General features: G+C 38.1%; 2 protein-coding genes, 1 long non-coding RNA gene and 2 other non-coding genes across 7 annotated transcripts; 3 read left to right on the top strand and 2 right to left on the bottom strand.

Annotated features, from left to right (window-relative positions):
* Positions 1-1,989: 1,989 nt before the first annotated feature.
* On the top strand, positions 1,990-2,138 carry LOC141604049 (small nucleolar RNA snoR137). Its single transcript, XR_012525874.1, has one exon. It is a non-coding gene; the product is annotated as a small nucleolar RNA snoR137 (small nucleolar RNA).
* Positions 2,023-16,818, top strand: LOC141598589 (uncharacterized). Of its 3 annotated transcripts, none has more exons than XR_012523600.1 (8): positions 2,023-2,424; positions 8,359-8,449; positions 8,548-8,721; positions 11,350-11,452; positions 11,553-11,798; positions 13,624-13,709; positions 14,323-14,484; positions 15,129-15,510. It is a non-coding gene; the product is annotated as an uncharacterized LOC141598589 (long non-coding RNA). The 3 variants fall into 3 exon arrangements; XR_012523599.1 differs by lacking the exons at positions 2,023-2,424; positions 11,553-11,798 and adding exons at positions 7,770-7,943; positions 16,164-16,818 and having other exon boundaries at positions 15,129-15,598; XR_012523598.1 differs by lacking the exons at positions 2,023-2,424; positions 11,553-11,798 and adding an exon at positions 16,156-16,818 and having other exon boundaries at positions 8,360-8,449; positions 15,129-15,589.
* Positions 2,254-2,432, top strand: LOC141604051 (small nucleolar RNA snoR137). Its single transcript, XR_012525876.1, has one exon. It is a non-coding gene; the product is annotated as a small nucleolar RNA snoR137 (small nucleolar RNA).
* LOC141598583 (protein SIEVE ELEMENT OCCLUSION B-like) lies at positions 4,129-8,794 on the bottom strand. The gene is made up of 7 exons (XM_074418266.1): positions 8,540-8,794; positions 8,336-8,440; positions 7,346-7,794; positions 6,209-6,318; positions 5,800-5,942; positions 5,005-5,496; positions 4,129-4,915 (listed from the first exon to the last, which is right to left on the bottom strand). The coding sequence occupies exons 1-7, from the start codon at positions 8,738-8,740 to the stop codon at positions 4,301-4,303; spliced, it is 2,115 nt and encodes a 704-aa protein (XP_074274367.1). The 5' UTR covers positions 8,741-8,794; the 3' UTR covers positions 4,129-4,300.
* LOC141598584 (protein SIEVE ELEMENT OCCLUSION C) lies at positions 11,792-15,324 on the bottom strand. Its single transcript, XM_074418267.1, has 7 exons — positions 15,175-15,324; positions 14,656-14,730; positions 14,096-14,548; positions 13,554-13,671; positions 13,347-13,474; positions 12,582-13,070; positions 11,792-12,435 (listed from the first exon to the last, which is right to left on the bottom strand). The coding sequence occupies exons 1-7, from the start codon at positions 15,322-15,324 to the stop codon at positions 11,827-11,829; spliced, it is 2,022 nt and encodes a 673-aa protein (XP_074274368.1). The 3' UTR covers positions 11,792-11,826.
* Positions 16,819-18,586: the final 1,768 nt, after the last annotated feature.

Below are 18,586 nucleotides of genomic sequence, written 5' to 3' on the forward strand. Positions count from 1 at the left end.
GCCTTACTCATGCAGTCATGCAAAAGAGTTTTTCCTTCTTAAAAAGAGTTTATTGCTTTGTACTTCCTCCATTCAACTCCACTCTACCTATTTGTATTTGCACAAATATTAAGAAGGGTGGGGTTGGGTGAAAAATATTGTAAATAAATAATGGGGTATAATGTAATTAAGTGGGGTATGAGTAGGGATGTCAATGGGGCGGGGTGGGTGCGGAGGAGGGGTAACCCGCACCCGCCCCGCGAGTCTATAATGCGTACCCACACCCGCCCCGCGCCCCGCGGCGGGTTGAACTTTTCAAAACCGTCCCCGCCCCGCGGGGACCCGTTGACCCGCCAAATTACCCATCTCCTCAAAAACAATTTTTAAAAATATAAATCTAAAATATTCTGCTTTGATTTCTTCCCAAACTTGGCCAATGCCAACTCGCCTCCGAACATAATCTTTCCAGACACGTGATGTATGCCTACTGGTAAGAGGCACAATTGAAGGGTCTGGTTGTGTTTCATTTTGGCTCTCAAAGTCAGACGGAATTGCAGTAGAAGAACCTTCACAACCAATTGGTTTGGGCTTTTTATTTTTTTGTTATAATTTTTTTTTATTTTTATAGTATAATTACTATTACTTATTATAGGTGGGTTGGAGATTTGGAGATGAGTGAGGCGGGTATAAGCGGAGCGGGGACATGCGGAGCGGGGCGGGCGGGGTGGGTGTGGGGCGGGGTGGGTATGGGGCGGGTTTCATGTGATACCCATCCCCGCCCCACGACCCGCGACGAATGATACTTTTGAAACCCATCCCCGCCCCATGACCCGTCAACTCATTACCCGCGCCCGCCCCAAGTGGGGTGGGTGCGGGGCGAGACCCGCCAAAACCCGCCCCACTGACATCCCTAGGTATGAGTGGAAATGGTGGAGTTTGATGTAGAAGTAGTGGGGTATGAGTGACAAATATTGTAAATAAGTAATGGGGTATGAGGACAAAATAGTCATTTAGTATTCCTTTTTAGGAAATAGGTAGAGTGGAGTTGAATGGATGAAAAAGGAAAGATGGTAGAGTGGAGTTGAATGGAGGAAGTAATAGCTTTGATTGTAACTTGGTCACGTATCAGTGAGAAGTACAATAAAACCGCTCATTTATTAGCTCATTCTTGTAATTTGGGTGGAAGCAATTTCTTCAATACCTCGACTATTCCTTATCACATCGTGGAAACTGCAAAAGCAGATTAAATAGCAAGTTCGTAACTCGTTTTATAGCAGGTTAGACAAACCGATCTAATGGATCGTCCCGTCCATTAACAACTATACTTTAAATGGACTACTTACCAAGTCAATTGGGCCTAATTTAAACGTACTCCTCATCTCAATTCTCAATCCATTCCCTCCCATTATTTTGCCAGGGTTTTGTTGCCGCCTCCATAACGCTCCATCTCCATTCTCTTTAAAACCCCTTCAAAATCCCTAATTTCATCAATCATCTGCACCTGCAATCGTAAACCCTAGATCTCCTCTCTCCCTCCCTCCCTTTTCCCCTCTTTTTCATTCGATCTTAATTATTTCATTAATTTCTGTGTTTATGTTAATTTTTCTTCGAATCGTTTGAAAAACATCTTCAATCATTATTAATTTTGCGATTTTTGATTCAATTTGTTTACGAAGAATGTTACGAGTATGAATATCGCTTTCTGAGGCGTTGCGTTTGCCGGTACTTCTACTCCGATGAACGTGTCAGTTGAAGCGTAAATTTAATTTCCAGATCCAAATTCTTAATTTTAATTAATTCTGCATTTACGATTAACTTTCCGCTTCGTAATTGCATTTTAATTTGGATCAAATCCGCGAAAATCTCATCAATCATCTTCGTAATTGCATTTTAGTTTTGTTTATTTTTTCGAATATTAACTGTTTGATTCGTAATTGCATTCGTCTCCGACTGCGATTGAATATTTATCGGAAAATAGCCGTATTCGATACTCCGACATGGTAATATCTTGTTGCTTCATATGGTGAACTATCTCATAAAAGTGAGATATGTTCTAGTTTCCGAAGCATAAATCAATTAATTTAATTTAAAGCCAGTTTTAAACAGCGCGGTTTTTAATTTTTCAATTTTTACCGTGTTACCTGTCTGCTGGTACATTTCACCTTAACTAATTAAGTTTCGTCTCACAATGTAATACCGTCTCACATAATAATTATTGAATTGATAGTATGAGATGGTTGTTTTATGTAAATTAGTTGATTAATTGTTTTTAAAAGTGCTTCTTACTTGTGAACTCTCTTTGATTGAAGTGTTCATCTTCTTTGTAGGATGAATACGAAGATCAATGGTGAGAGATGTTCATGTTTTGGAAGCGAAGATTTATATTATAGCCAGTGTTTTGACAGCGGAGATGCAGTTTTCTTGCATCTTAGCTCGCGAATGCTGGTAAATTTCTTGAATTTTATTGTTTTTGTAATTTATGACTTGATCATTGGTTATTCAACTCGAAAATTAGATACAGCAGATGTTTGTTAGTGATTGAAAGACATAACTAATAAATAATAATGTTGTACAGATGAATTAGTAAGAACAATGCAATACTCCGTATGAAGTTTAATTGGAGTCCTAAAATAATACCGTAAACCATAAAGAAGTTTAATTTGAGTTGGATGCGTTTGTATTAGACTTCGGTCGGAGAACTCTTGACATGACAACGATGACGGAGTTCCAACAAAAGTTTAGGTTGATGATGATATTGACTGTTTATGCCTATTTCTGATACTTGCGAGTTTCTGTTTGTAAATATAGGAATGATAGGATGCCTGTAAATAGACTGTCTAATGCTGAGGACTCGTATTTAGTCGGAATTGAATTATGATGAATCGGTTAGCTAGGGACTGTCCAAACTTTTGGAAGAACCTTGAAAAATGAAGATATGACTCAAATGTTCAGGATTTGTATCTCCATTGTTGGAAATTGGCTAGTGATGAATCAATAATAAGACTTTGTGATAGACTGTTTGGACATTTTGAAAATGATGCCTGAAAATAAACTAAGTAAAGTTGAGAACTCGTATCCATTGTCGAAAATTGGTTAGTGTTGTATCGATTAGGTTGTCTGGTGGGAGACGTTTAAACTTGTGGAAAAGAGACTTGTATCAATTGTCGGAAATTGACTAGTGACGAAGCGATTACTAAGAGGTGTGAGAGACTGTCAAACTTTTGGAAAAAGATGCTCGGAATTAGACTCTAATGTCAGAAATTGGCTAGTGATAAAACAAATAGCAAGAGATACTATCTAAAACTTTCGCAAAAAGATGCCTGAAAGCAGACTCTAATTTTGAGGACTTGTATCCATTGTCGGAATTTGGCTACCGATGGACTAGGTAGCACGGACACTCCTCCTAACTAGCCGTCCCGTGTCCGACACCGTGTCGGACACACGCCTAAAAATGTTTTAGTTTAGACGAGGAATAAATTATCAAAAGAGATTGATTAGAAGATTGGTTTGGGTGAAAAAATGAGAATTAGTTATAGTTAAGGTCGAATTTTACCTTCAGGTACCTAAATTAGTATCAAATACATTAAATTTAGAATCAAATGCATTACAAAAATAAAATCATACTTATTTATAACCATAAAATATGTTTTTTTATTAAATTTAAATAGTGTGTCCCGTGTCCTAAATTTTATGGGATGCCATGTCCGTGTCGTGTCCGTGTCCGTTTTGGTGCTACTTAGCTGATGGAGCGATTACTAAAGCCTTTTGAGAGGCTCTTATGTTATGCTGGACTGTGGATGTTTAATAATTTTTGATGGACAAACTTGATGAGCTTTACGGTATTCCCTGAAAGACTACAAGCTTTAAGTTGATGATTGTCTTGAGTGGGGTAATGCTTTAGTAACAGACATTTTCTCATGCAACTGATTCATCAAATCTTGATTTCTTCATATCCTTTGTTGGTCAAAAATCCTACCTTTGATCAGTGAAACCCAAATTGGAATGAGGTGATTGTGTGGTTGTTTGTTTGCAAACCTGCACCGAGTATTTCGGAAATAGCCAAATACCATTTTTTCTCCCAGAACGATGTACAATTTATGCTTCTAATGCTTCAACAAACAAGCAGTTACAGAACTGGAAGCTTTACTGTTAATCAAATAAAGGCGTATTATTAATGTACATTGGTTTTGTCTTCATGTTTGTTTTATTCAATCATAACTAGTAATTTATAAATATTCGATAAAAAAATATCAAATCTGGTACAATGTCTTGCATCAGTTATATGTCAATGCAGATCCTTTATTTTTTCTTTAGACCAAGTCTAGTCAGTGCAGCATCGATACATGATGAATTTCTCCATGGCACGTCCACATTCTGCACAAACCACTTGATCTGGGATAGTTCCGGTTGTTCCTGGTAGTATAAGTCGGTTGCAGTGATGTGGTGTCTGCAATCTTAGCAGATGGTCGTTTATTGCTTGCACAAAACCTTTGACCTCGATATCAGCTTTCCATACATTGTATTCATTCAAGCAGTTCAAGATCATTTCAGCCTTGGCTTTGGCCATATCTGGGCCCAGGCTGATAACTGCCCACCCTTGGTCACTTGCATCAAAGCTCATCATGGTCACGATCTCTTGCATTATTGGGTCTTTCTCTACCATCTTTCCGTGTTGCATCTTTGAGTGCCACATGCTCTCCAACCGCACCCAAAAATACCATACTAGAGTCACATCTGGTAACACATGGCTCAGGTCTTGCTCTATGATTGCTGCATTTATCTTTCGGACCTTCTCCTTGAGGTTGCTTTTACCGACATATAACATCTCGAGTGGGACTTGAGCTGCCTGTGCAACGGCACGTGCTGTAGCGGTGAATTTTTGTATCCAGTCCATGTCCTCTCCTCCATACAAGCAAATGCATTTCCCGTCTTGCATCTGTTAGATGAGCAGTTATGGAGTATTAGCATAATAATCAAAGGCAACAATGAGAGAGGGTAGTATAATGATTAAAGGCAGCATATTACCCACTGGAACATCATTGGCTCGATCGCATCTGCTAAGAGCTCAAGTCTCCAGGACTCTTCCCTCCAAAGTGAATCTTCCCTTGCACTTGTAAAAGGGAAGGCCATACTCCCCCAAATCCACATCATGTGAAGAGCGTTGGGATTGACGACTCTTCCTTGAGGGTCCAGGACTACAAGCTTGGGCTTCTTATCAAAGTGCCACACCTCTTTTATGTACCTAATAACTGCTGGATCAAGCAATGAAGGATGGTAGATTGTGTACCAGGGCATCATTTTCTGGATTTCCTCAAAGTGTTGCTGTTTTTGTTCAGTCCAAGTAGTATTTCTGTCAACTACTGGGAGCCACACAATCTCGTAGTGACTTTCCAACCTTCCTGGGTGTTGCCTTGATTCTACATACATTTGCTCAAGAATTGAAAGCTCATCTTGGGATATATCCAGGTCTGATAATAGTAACAGAACATTTTTTCTCCTCAGTACATCCGTGCTCACCTGTATATGGCAGAAACCAAGATTAAATTACACTATTACCTGAAACGGCTTACTTTACTATCTGCGGTTCTCATACTGTGAAATAGTCATCCATGATCCATATTACATGCAATTCTTGAAGTAGTTTTATGAGTCTGGGTCATCTGCAAACAAGCTCTCTGTGTTTCATGCCCAGGTAATGTCTTTTACATATGAAATAGTTCTTATGATCTATGAATTTCCGAAAGACATAAAACACATTCATTTCAAGTAAAATTGATTTTGAGTTGGCTTAAGGAATGTGCAAAGGAGAGAGTGAGCAACCCTTTTCTTTGAAGAGCCCTCAAGCAGCGGTAACTGATCATCCTTAAGGTAAATCAGAGCCCTAATAATCTTCATGTTGTCAAGATGGGGTATCTCAAATAAGTGACAGAGGGTCCGGTATGCTTCTACGTGTCTCTTTTCATCTGCATCACATGGAAATCTTTAATTAGGCATTTAGTCATCCAAATTATATGCATATATTTATCTTCATCATTGGTTCATATATATTTTTCTTTGTTTAAAGAAATGTATTATTAATTTTTTCATTTTTTTGATAAGGAAAGGAAACTAGGTTGATCCTCTAGAATAGGACCAACCTATCTCATCCTTTCGGATGAGGGAGGTGAGTGAGAGGAAATGTTGTATTATGATCTGCCCCTTACACGTTTTTTGTTTCGTTTTGACTTACCAATGTACTGGTAACAAAGATCCAGTTGCTTTCTAAGATGTTCATAGATGTTGTTGACTTTGTGAGCCAAACTTGACAGTTCCCAAGCCTCTGTTGTTGTAGATACAGACCTAATTGCACCGCCAATAGCATTGAGGCATCATAATGACATAACATATTAGTTCCGGTGAGAATTCATGATGCACATTGGGGATATTTACTCAAGTCTTAAAAGCTTCTGAACTAGATTCTTAACCTTAGCTTGCCGCAGGATGACAATCGTAGTGATTGATGGAAAGAGGTAAAATGCAGCAGCATGATGCACATTAATGTAGGATGCAAATTCTTAGACATACATGTTTACTTTAGTCTACACTGAATGAATTATCTATTTGCGTCTTTTTGCAAAGCAATGTTTTCCTGAGAAAAATAAAAATAAAACTTCCTTGCACTTATTTGGTATATATATACATGTGTGTTGTTACTAGGGGTGCTCACCGGTCCAAAACCGGACCGGACCGGATGAACCCGCGGACCGGATAACCACATATCCCAAGACCGCGGACCGGACCGGTTAAAAAGGGACCCGGACCGGACCGGACCGGAACCCTTTAGGTCCGGTTTTTTTCGGGTTTGGACCGGACCGGTACTAATTTATAAGGCAATTTAGTTTTATTTTTTTATGTGGACCGGACCGGACCGGAGACCGGTCACCATATTTTTTGGGACCCGGAGACCGGACCGGTAAGTATCCGGTCTGGACCGGACCGGACCGGCCGGTCCGGGTCGGTCCGATTTGCCGGTCCGGACCACTTTTTGTTCACCCCTAGTTGTTACTGCTGGCTTAAGCCAAATTTTAGGTGAGAAGTTCATGCTTCATTTTGCTTATTAGGTGTTATCAATGTTATGCGGCGCTTGCTGGTAAAGTCATTGAGTAATTATACTCATGACCTGGGTTTAAAACCCGGCACCACGTAATTGACCATGTGGGCTTATTGTACACCAAAAACAAATATTCTGTCACTATAAAGGCCACTTGCTGAAATTTGCTGGTATGCTTTTTTTTTGGTGAGAAGTTCTAAGAATTCTCAAATATATGGTATTTCAAATTTTCAATGCATAGAGGTTTTGAAAAAGTTTGGAAGTAAGATGACATACTCATAGCTCATGCTTAGTAGGCCCATAATTTGCGACGCACAGGCCACAATGCTTCGGATGATCCAGTATGCAGCTGTGGGAATTAGAGCATTGGCAGTTTCATACACTGGGGCCTCAGGGGATATGTATTGCGGTGGGAGTTCCTTGAATTCCACGATACACCTTGTAACATTTATCATGGCTCGGATTAGATTTCCAATTGCTTCGTACTTCGGTTTTAGGGAATCAGCACGCTCTACAATCTCAGGAATTTGCTTAAGGACTGCAACTGACTTGGCCAATGAATTTGATGGGTAAAGTTGGGCGACCAACCAGAACTCTCCGTAATACACTGCAAATGCCGCAAGAGCTAGGGCTACCTTTGCATCCCATAAGTAGCTTGAGACCATGTTAAATACTGCCAGAGTTGTTGCATGAGGATCTGCACTGCCAGAGCACTTGCAAGATATCTGTTGTAAGAGCAGGGACAGCCAGACTTATTAGATTCTCAGACAACAGTGGTTAACATGTGTTGAATATCTCATACACACCTTCCGATAGCTGCAGTCGGGTCACTTAGGGTTTATTTGGTCATGACAAGGCAGGTGGATCGTACCAGGTGGGGTAACCTTCCCCCATTGGGTCTATACGGGTTTAGGTTAGGACGGTTAGGTCATTACTGGAATACTGGGTCAAGTCTGATTTGGTCATTTTAAGCGAACGTTTCAAGTTAAAGTGTTAATGTCATATTTTTATTAAGCCTATTTCAAAAGATCTCTATAAAACTAATTCATTTTCAGGTCTTAAATTTGTCTTGTCATTTTTTGGTCGCGGGTCATCTCAAGTTGGTTTAAGTTTTGGTTAGATTATGGCCTATCGTTGTAAGCTTTTGTATGTTCCGGGTTTTGTTGGTTCATGTTAGGTAAAGCTTTTATGAGCTGTAGTAATGATACATGCAAAGTGCCTTATATTATCGAGCAGATATTATCGTCGTTGATAAATTAAACTGACCTCACATGTGACTTTGTTGATAGTGTAAGTCAGAAGCTCAATCATGTCACCATAGCCAGCTAGAAAGGCCTTGTCATCAAGAGCCTCCATTTGTGCTTGAGCTCCCTATTTCAGGCAAACAACTCTATTATTATTACAGCTGAGTCAACTTTTTTGTATGTCAGGAAAAAGTTGTCTGAGAAACTAATTAGAGAATTCTTTTACCTGAACAGGAGCTGGAGTGTTGGGTTGAGCACGACTGAAGACGTCCTCGATGATGTGAAGAAGAGGTTTGATATCAATGTCACGACCATCGGGGGAATGTGTCGCCTTAAGTTGACTGACCATTGCAGTGTCATCAGAAGTCGAAAACATGTGGCGATCACCTCTTTGTCGTCTCCTTGGAGGTACAGTAACACTTGCCATTTTTATGCTTTTTTGGCTGTAATTTATAAGGTGGTATTCTGATTATTTATTTAGTTCTCACCTTTGCCCCATTTTATATAGTTTAATTGGAAGGTTAGTGTGGAATAAAGGTCGAATGCATCTACTACCTTGCTTGTACGAGGGTAAAAACTTCTGAACTTCCGATGAGGCTAAGAATTTAGGATAAGACCTGATTGTGTTACAAGTGATCCTTGCTTTGAACTAAAGGTTTTTCTTAAAATGCATAAATGATGAAATATCTGATTGGTTGAGAATAGCACGAGGATGCAGCAGCTGACAGTAGTACTTAGCTAACTATTTGAATATCGCTGCAACTGTTTTTTTAGTTTTAATCGGGTAGACTACTTGGTATTTGATTATTATATGCAAGTTTTGTTAGATGCTTGCAATCACCCTTAACCATAATTTAACTGACTTACTGTATACTGTTGTGCAGTCCTTGTAAAATGGTCAGCAGCTGACTGAATGTGTTTTCTGCAGACCGATGTTATTTAGAATTGGTTAGATCATAGATGTATCTGTTTGCATTTAAAGATAAAACAATTTCAAGTTATTGGCCTAAAAAGAAGTGTCCGAGTGTCACGCATGTATCTGGTGTCGTGTGTCAGACACGGTTATGCGAGGTTATATACAGAATTGACATGACTGAATGTGTTTTCTGCAGACCTATGTTATTCAGAATTGGTTAGATCATAGATGTATCTGTTTGCATTTAAAGATAAAACAATTTCAAGTTATTGGCCTAAAAAGAAGTGTCCGAGTGTCACGCCTATATCTGGTGTCGTGTTTCAGACACGGTTATGCGAGGTTATATACAGAATTGCAGCATATATTAATCAATACTTTTCCTGCAAGATGATATGGTTATATTAAAACTTGCATTTGAAAGTTGGTATCCTTTAGATCTTTTATGTTGTCTCTGCTTTTCTAGGTAATCTTTACTGAATGCTAAACTTCCACTTCTGGTAATCCTTTTGGACCAGTATACTTTATCAATGCATTTATATACTTCGTACGCAAAGTGTTTTTCCCCATTATGCTTTTCTGTATCCATTAAGTAATTTTTTATGGCTTGCTAGTTGTTTATTTGGAAAAGTAAGACGCTTATTTTCGGGGGTCAACCGCCTAAAGTTAAACGCAAAGTGTTTTTCCCCATAATATTATTAATAATGCATGATTTTTTCTATAACACAAAAGTTTTGAAGTTTTTGCTAAGATCCAATTCATGAAAATAAACTATATTGTTAGATATTTTCAGTGGGAATAATTTAGAAGTGTATATCAGGTAGGGCACAAATACTGGATAGGCTGGAAAGTGTTGGCATCTAACCTACTAAAATCCCCCACAAGAAGCAAGGAATAGTAATAAGCCCTACAAGGAAACCAAGCTTTCTACCAAGAGGGCTCGGGACAAGGAACCGAACTTCTTAACCTCTTGGCCACTTACCTCCTGATAGCGTAGCCAACCGCTGAACTACTTATTGATCCTCCTAAGTAACCTCGTTTAGGGTTTTCATTTGGTCTCCCTTGCGACGGTCATAAGTTGCGATGGAGAAAAACGACGAGCAGTTTATTATTATAAAATGACTATTTTAGTGGTCACTTTTTTTATCATAAAATGGTCACATTTATTTCGTAAAATTACGACCGTCACAAATGAGAATTTGCGTAGAGTTTTATTCATCAACATGTAAATGTTGGCTTTTTCAAAAATAAAATAAAAATAATTTAGTTGCTTTTTTTTGTGTGTGTGTGTGTATCCTTGTAAGTCTGAAATTATGCCTTATTTTCTCGAAAACGTAAACTATCTAGAAGTATATCTGTACAAATTGCTCATCTAATGCTTTAAACATCCCCTAACTTAAGATTTGATTCTCCAACACATAAATTTATGGTGTTTTTTTATGGATAAGGGAGGGGTTGGAGTGATGCTTAGAGGAGTGAGCACACATTTGGATAGCTTAATCTTTGTTTAGTAACCCTTTAATTAATTTTAGGGAAAATTGTTGTCACAACTCACTAGATACAAAGGAATATATCTAAAACTCGAATGTCAAGAAAAAGGAAAAGACTTGCCATTGCCTGTCACATTGCATAATCACTAATGACTTTCTTTCTTTAAAAAAAACTTTACACTAATTTTAGTAATCTTTTACTTACTGTGGCCTGTGGGCTTCAATGCAAACTCCCAAAAGTGGAATAGTTCTCTCTTTTCTTTTCTACTTTTTGAGTCGGCCTTACTTGCTATTACAGTGTTAGAACTTATTACTGTGTTACAGACTTGCTGTTTCCGACTCTCGGTTCAAGTTACCTTCATGTTGAACTTATTTCTTCATATTGTACTAATTCAATGAATGGGGCATGAAATTATAGCTTAGGCACCTTTGAGAGTTTCATGTTTGTATGACAGCTTCTTGTTCTGTTGTTTTTAATTTATGTTATGTTCTGAAAATTTGGACACCAGTAGATTATCAAATCCCTGAACTGTGCATGATGCATACAATGTAAACAATATTCCTTGGAAGTTGGAAATGCCTTTTAGCAATTAGAATTTTTAACTGATGGTAACACTGTTATCCTGTTTACAGTCTCAACCAAGTGCGGTGTAATTGAGGGAGTATAACTTACAGCATACACGGAATCAACTCAAAATACAGCTGAGCTGTACTCCGTATCTTCTATGAATGTCAGGTATAGCATAAACTAAACTGTCATATGTCTGGTCCATATCACTGTTAGTTCTGGACGTGTTTATTAATCTTGTGCAAACTATGTTACATCGACTCTTCAGCTGTGTGGTTGCACCCATGTGGGTATGGACTCTATATCTGATCCCTGTCAATCCGACACTTTGCCAAGAAGAGCCAAAAGAGAGGCGAGTCTGACAAAATTAGAGGAAGAGACACTCATACATTTATCTACTGCACTCTAAAGATTTGAAGTATTCACATTAAAAGAAAACTATTTCTAGGAGAATCAGAAGTTTGATCTCCCTGATAACAAAGAGTTTCTCATACTTCAGCTTTTGCCTTGTTTGGTATGTTGGAAACCCTTTACCTAGCAACTTACTCTGCATCATAAATGATCGATTTCTTAATCAGATGCTTGCAGTTTCCACAAATTAAGGTTTCATCCATCAGCCCCTCTTTGTATCTAACGATTCGTGGATGAGAGCATGGTTCTGCTGCTGGAGGATCTAGGGAAACTCTAATTGCATTTACCAATCCAAATTTTGACAGATTATTTTTCCATGATGATTGAGTTATGAATTTGAGCCACTCGTTGCCATGAAGCCTTACCGTGTTTGTTGAAGAACCCTTTCCTATTATCATCCATCCTTCATTATTGGTATTTTCATTGATAGTTAACAATGCTTCTATCTCCTTTAGAATATGATCAGTATCAGTAGGGTATCCAAGCCTGAGTTTCGATCTTCTCATACTTTCAAGTCGATGCCAAAACAAATGTATCTTGGTCAAAGAGAGGCATTTGCTTAGCTTCTCTTTTTCTATGACACAGATTATATTGCTGTCAAGGTTACTGTGACCGTTCTTGCCAACGTAAACCACCTCTAGTTCTGGAACTAAGCTTTGAATGTCTTTAATCTTTGCAGTGAAGTCTCGTATCCAGTCAAGTTTGCGGCTTCCATATATGCAAAGTATCCTTTCTTCAACCTGACATTATTTAAGGTCAAGATCAGCTTACTAGACTTGACGAAACGAACCTACCTCTGAGACCTGATCCGACCCCTCAAAGAACAACCAAAAGTAAACCGCAACTATGCATTCAATATTTAAGAGACTCGGTGTTGAGATCTTACCCACATTGTCATTAAGGGGTCAACATTGTTGAGTAAGAGTTTCAGACTCCATTTCTCCTCTTCCCACAGCCCTTTTTCCCTTGAAGTGGAGAAAGGGTATGCTTTGGCTCCCCATGTCCATAACATATCCGCAGCATTTACATTAGTAATCTTTCCTAGCGAGTCCAAGATAACCATAATCGGTTTGTCATTAAACTCCCACTCCTCTTTCGCATACTTAATAGTTGTTGAGCTTAGTAACCATGGCTGGCTAATCGAGTACCATGGCAAGGAGTTGGATAAAATGTTGAAGATCGTGACTTCACTGTTACTCCACTCGTCAGAACCACAGATCGGGACCCACAAGATAGCATAGCTATCATCAAGGTCACTATGAGATGGATGATCATATGTCTGCTGTACTAGGAAAAACAGCTCCTCCATGGGGAGCAGTTCCGGGTTTGATATTAACAGTATGACAACCTTATTTTTAAGTGAGGAGATGCCAACCTGTGGAAACATAGACCATACCTGTTAGCAACTGTGGAAAAAATCTTCAGGAAATTTAGGGCTGATAATATTCGATTATTTGTTATAGAAAAATCGTTTACATTAATCCTGCTGTCATCTGTTTCCTATTAACCCTGGTCAGTTTCATGAATGATCATCCAATACATGGAATGGTTTAGCTTACAGTGAACCATCATTTTTCTATAAATATTGGTGACCTATGTTAGTTAACTTCAGGCAGATACTACATTGAATATTGTTTCGAAGTAGTGCAACCTTTTCTTGTTCATTGGACTGCTTCATTGGCAAGTCATCCCTCAAAGCAAATAAGATACGAAGCACTTCTTGGTTGTCGAGATGTGTTTCCTGGAATAGATTCACGAGCTTCTTACGAATCTCTTTCTCTGTTTTAGAGCAACCACTAGATCAGTAGCTGTGTTAGTACTTGGATAATCACTAATATTTCCCATAATTTTCACATACCTGTTTGTCTCTTACAATTATCCACCCGTCCTCTAAGCTCTGTACTAATGCTACTGATCTTGCTTTTCAGACTAACGATCTCCCATACAATGCTTGAAACTGCATAACGGTCCCTGAACTTCAGTATGAGGTTTGACAATCAGTCACACACATCAGGTAACTGGTATACTAATTTTTAAATACTGAATTGTACTCCGTATCAACTATTCCCGGTTTCCCATGGAGCAAAAAACTCACAATTAATTGTTATTAAGTACTTATGATATAACAAAGTGAAATGGTTCATTATAGTGGTTGCGCTTCCTTTTTTTTTGTTATGAAGCAACAATAGGTGAAATTTCGATTCAATTCTCACTATGGGTCATCAAGAAACAGCATATATGTGCTAAGCGCACGGGATAAGACTGCGTACCTCTGACCTCGTCTGCCCCGCCATTTGCTGGAGCCATTGAGGCACTGAGATTTTTTTTTTTATAGAATAGTATAAACAAATATGGAGACATACTAAATGAACTGCATAATTAAAGAGAAAGGAAATGCACTTGCTCGTCTTTGTCTTCTCCAACGGCTCTCAGATTGATAAGGAGTAAAATGCACTGTGTGATACTTCTGACCACCCAATAAGCTGCCATGTATATGAGTTTTTTTGTCGCTGCAACAGTATCACTCTGAAGCTCTACAAAATCGATTGGCAGAATTTCAAATCGCACCACACTTTTAATCACTTCTATCATAGTGTCAGCTAATTGAATCAATGCTTTGAAAACAGGATCGAGTTTGTTCAAGTTGCATGGAAATTGCTTCAGCAATGATATTGATCCAGCTAAAGAATTCCGGGTTTTTGATTGCATTACCACCCAGAACTGACCATATTGTGTTGCGAAAGCTGAAAGTGCTAAAAGCAGTTTTGCATCCCATCTATATCTTCCAAGTAAGGCTAACACATCTAATGTAATTGTATGTGAACTTTCCTTTCTGTAGCACTTGCCTAATATCTGTTATTATCACCAACAAAAAAAACTAGTATTAACCTTTTTTTTTTTTTTCCGAGACTAGCTCACCGACCATTTATGAAATACTAGGGCAAGAGGGAAAGAATAACCTCATTTGCTGTCATACATATTGTGTCGTCAAGTTCGAGTCCAGATGTTTCAATGCTATCTGAATGCTGGGAATCCTGTTGTAAAACATAAACTCTCAATCAACGAAAATTATTACTCAAGTGCCTCAAACTGTGCCTCAAAGCACTTGCTTTTGAGGAGGTAATGAGGTCGGATGTAGGAAGCCTTACCTACGTTCTAGTGTTCTACACAGGATTTCCAGAAGCCAACTAATACTACACTCCTATGTCTCAGGCATCGTATGAATTGATTGCTTCTTAACAATATAGTAATACTAGGACAGAAGCAAAAGAATCGGTGGATCTTCTTCCCTAAATTCGACTAGCATTCATAAAACTGTTTGTGTTATAGCAAATGTCGACTAGTTTAGCTGGTAAATTTATTCAGGAGTGATATTAATGACCTTTCTGTCGATTGTGCTTTGACCAATTTTAACACAGTTCGTAAACTATAGGTAATTCTAAAGAGAAAGGGAAAAGGAAAAGGAAATGAATGGTTACTTGTGATTCAATGGTGTGATGCATGATGCTTTCAATTACCCGAAGCAACATCTCAGAGTCAAGGGCACGTCCTTCAGGGTCATGATCGATAAGGATGCTATTAATCGGAATCTCGAGCTCTGAAGGTAATGATGCATAATTCTTGGCCATCAGCTAGTGATCACAACTTATTTACAGGTATATTTATTAGTTTAAGAATATATTTGTTTCCTGATTTAGCTAATTGTTTCAGATTATATAGGCTAACTACACTGTGTTCTTAGTTCTTACTGTGGTGAGCTTGTGACCCTTGAAACACAAGGAATTATAATGTTATTTTCCTAAATTAGTAATAAAGTAAGTTTGTGAACCGTAAGAAACCCTTTTGCTTTACCTATCTTTTAAACTTTAGTGTTTATTCTGCATGGAGAACTCTGTCAGCTAGGTTGCACGGACACTCCTCCTAATCGGCGTTCCCGTGTCGGACACCCGTGTCGGACACGACACTCGTCGGACACACGTCAAAACGTGTCGGACACTTGTAAAGCCGTGTCTAACTTTCATCTTTTATTTCGGCACGTGTCCGACACGTGTCCATGGTATTTTGAGCCGTGTCCTTGGTATTTGGACACACCTGGCCTCGAAACGGAATCAAGTTGAATTTAAGTTAAATGGTGAGAATTGTTATATGGTTAAATTTGGTGGGGAAATAAGTTGAATTGGAGACAAATGATGTTATTTAGACTAGTAATGAGATGTCGAAATAGATTGATTATAAGTTGGTTTTGGTTTTGGAAATGAGAATGAGTTATAATTAACGTAAGTTTTACTTTCACTTATTTAAATTTAATATTCAATACTTTTTCAAAAATAAAATCACACATATATAACTATAGAATATATATTTTATTAAATTTAAATGGCGTGTCCCGTGTCCTAAATTTCATGGGATGCCGTGTCACGTGTCCGTGTCGTGTCCGTGTCCGTTTTGATGCAACCTAGTCTGTCAGTATGTAACAGCGGCGTAACACAAATGATAGAATAAGACCGTCTTACAGTTGAAAATTACCCTTTGAAAGAACCATTTTACAACGTATTAACGGTTTTACACAATCATTACTGAATATGTAATTACAAAATTTTGTAGTAATTCTATTCTTATGTTGGGTTTGGGATAACAAAAAGTTGTTTGGTCTTTATTCCTTGCCTCAGTAATACGTAAACTACAACTTTCACTCCAATTATTTACCTTATTTTTCATTCTTTTTAACATCCACTTTACTTCTTTACTGTATTTGTTTGCCTTAACTTTCTTGAGCCCTTATCTTTCTTTTTAACTATACGTTAATCAATTAGTCTGGTAAATGACGGAATTACAAAAAATTATGTAAAACGGTCTAAATCACAAGAAAATCTTGTCTATATTGGAGTATAAGTAGTTACCAACGACCTGTTTTATACTCCGTAGTATATTTTATGTAAGACTATTTAATTTAGATCGTTTTATACAAGTATTTGTGTTTTTTGATCGGTTAAGGGGTGTCTATATATATTTACTTTCTACCGCGAAGCTGAGACATCACTAATGCAACATAAATGATCTGAAGTTCTGATCATATGCACAATTGTATAAAAAACCTTTCTTTACAAGCTGCCAAAAAAAAAGTATTCACAATTGCACGTGTAGAAATTTGTTTTTTTCCCCCTGATTATCATCACTAGGGTGCCAAAGCCTCCTCATGGGGTTTAGCATTGCTGCATTCCTAGAGCTTGAACCCGAGACTAGTGGTTAAGTTAGAACAACCTCTTACTAGTTGATCTAAGACCATCCCCAAGCAAGGTCACGAGGGAGGTCGCGACCTTGTTAGGTCGCCTTAACCAACAATTAAGCATGAGATTAGGGTGACCTTTTGGTTGCTCTTGACCTTATAAGGTCAATTTGTGACCTCTTTGGTTGCTCTTGATCTTATTAGGTCAATTGGTGACCCAATAGGTGTCAAATTATCATTGGTCGTAAACAAAACAAAAAAGGGTTGGAAAATGAAAAATGATTGGGTTGATGACCTAGCTCGCGACCTTCTGCTTGAGAGGTAAAAATGGGTCAAGGTTAATAAGGTGGGATTAAGAGTAAAATCGGGTCGCGACCTAATTAGCGCGACCACTGCTTGGGGATGGTCTAAGTGCTCATGAGTAATATACTACAGATTTAAGTAGTTTTTTTTTTTTTTTTTTTGTCATATGAGAAAAATTGAAATGAAATAGAGAGAATTTATACAATTATTTAGAGATACAAATACAATACAAGACCCCTAAAAATCGGAAGACATAGTTCAGCCATTAAAGTATAACGACCCACAAGACTGTGGTCTTTATTATTATGCAATGGTCCTTGCAGAAGCAGAGCCTTTAACGGTTTAACCTACCTCATAAGTCATAACATTCAAAATTTTATTTATGTAATTACTTTATTTTTATATTAATTTTTTCGACATTATATTAATGTAATTGTACACCAAAACTATGTTTATGTCCCAGAAAAATAAAAGGTAGATACAGGAAAATAAAACAAAAGGTAGATACTTATAAGGATTTTTTTTCCAAAATGGGCATTTATCGCAAATTAATTATCAAAATGAGTCGACTTTCAAATTTATTACCGAAAATGGATCCACGTAGGATCGGATTTAGCGAGCCTATGCTTAGGAGTCAAGTCGCCGCCTCGCTTGGCACTTGGTTTCGAGCTATATTCCCAAAATCAATCCCCCATTCCCAGTTTCCCACCTAGTCGCCATGGTGCATGGCGAGATCGCCAGCCCACCTGGCGTTTTTCCTCTGAGAGCTTGATCAATTTGTACAAACTAGGCCATGTACCGACTTTCCAAGTCGCCAAGGCGCTTGGCGTTCTTAGTCTTAATCGCCATCTTAGGTGGCGACTTGTTCTGATATGCAAATTTCAGGCTTGGTTGTGACACTTTCTGCATAGTCGCTGACCGACATGGCGACTTGGATCCGAACCTAGCTTCGGTGATGACGTTGACCCATTTTGGGTAATAAATTTGAAAGTCGACCCATTTTAATAATTAATTAGTAAAAAACGCCTATTTTGGAAAGATGTTCTAAGATAAGTCCCATTTTTATTTCACCGTTTTATAAGTTCATACGGTCTACGGAGTGGAGTATTATATAAGATCGTCTTGTAAAACAGATTACAATATATTAGTTCATTATTATAAGTACGTAATTTATGTGACATAAAAAATGACTGCTTGTATATTTAGACAGTTGGTCACCATACCATTAATGTATTTTATTGAGTTTATTGGTTCGGGAAAAGGAAATGGAAGGGATTACACCATACCATTAACGTATTTTATTGAGTTTATTACCCAACTCGGGCTGTAAATGATCCGAGACAGCTTGTTAAGCCCTCAGA

Source organism: Silene latifolia, chromosome 9, assembly GCF_048544455.1.
Source record: "Silene latifolia isolate original U9 population chromosome 9, ASM4854445v1, whole genome shotgun sequence".
NCBI lineage: Eukaryota > Viridiplantae > Streptophyta > Magnoliopsida > Caryophyllales > Caryophyllaceae > Silene > Silene latifolia.

Excerpts from the sequence above, each read along its gene's own strand:
- LOC141598583 (XM_074418266.1), bottom strand. The coding sequence starts at position 8,740 with ATGGCAAGTGTTACTGTACCTCCAAGGAGACGACAAAGAGGTGATCGC. Across the intron at positions 8,441-8,539 it reads ACACTCCAGCTCCTGTTCAG|GGAGCTCAAGCACAAATGGA; the intron begins GTAAAAGAATTC and ends TGCCTGAAATAG. Across the intron at positions 5,943-6,208 it reads TCTTTGTTACCAGTACATTG|ATGAAAAGAGACACGTAGAA; the intron begins GTAAGTCAAAAC and ends CATGTGATGCAG.
- LOC141598584 (XM_074418267.1), bottom strand. The coding sequence starts at position 15,324 with ATGGCCAAGAATTATGCATCATTACCTTCAGAGCTCGAGATTCCGATT. Across the intron at positions 14,549-14,655 it reads TATGTATGACAGCAAATGAG|ATATTAGGCAAGTGCTACAG; the intron begins GTTATTCTTTCC and ends TGATAATAACAG. Across the intron at positions 13,071-13,346 it reads AGTCCAATGAACAAGAAAAG|GTTGGCATCTCCTCACTTAA; the intron begins GTTGCACTACTT and ends ATGTTTCCACAG.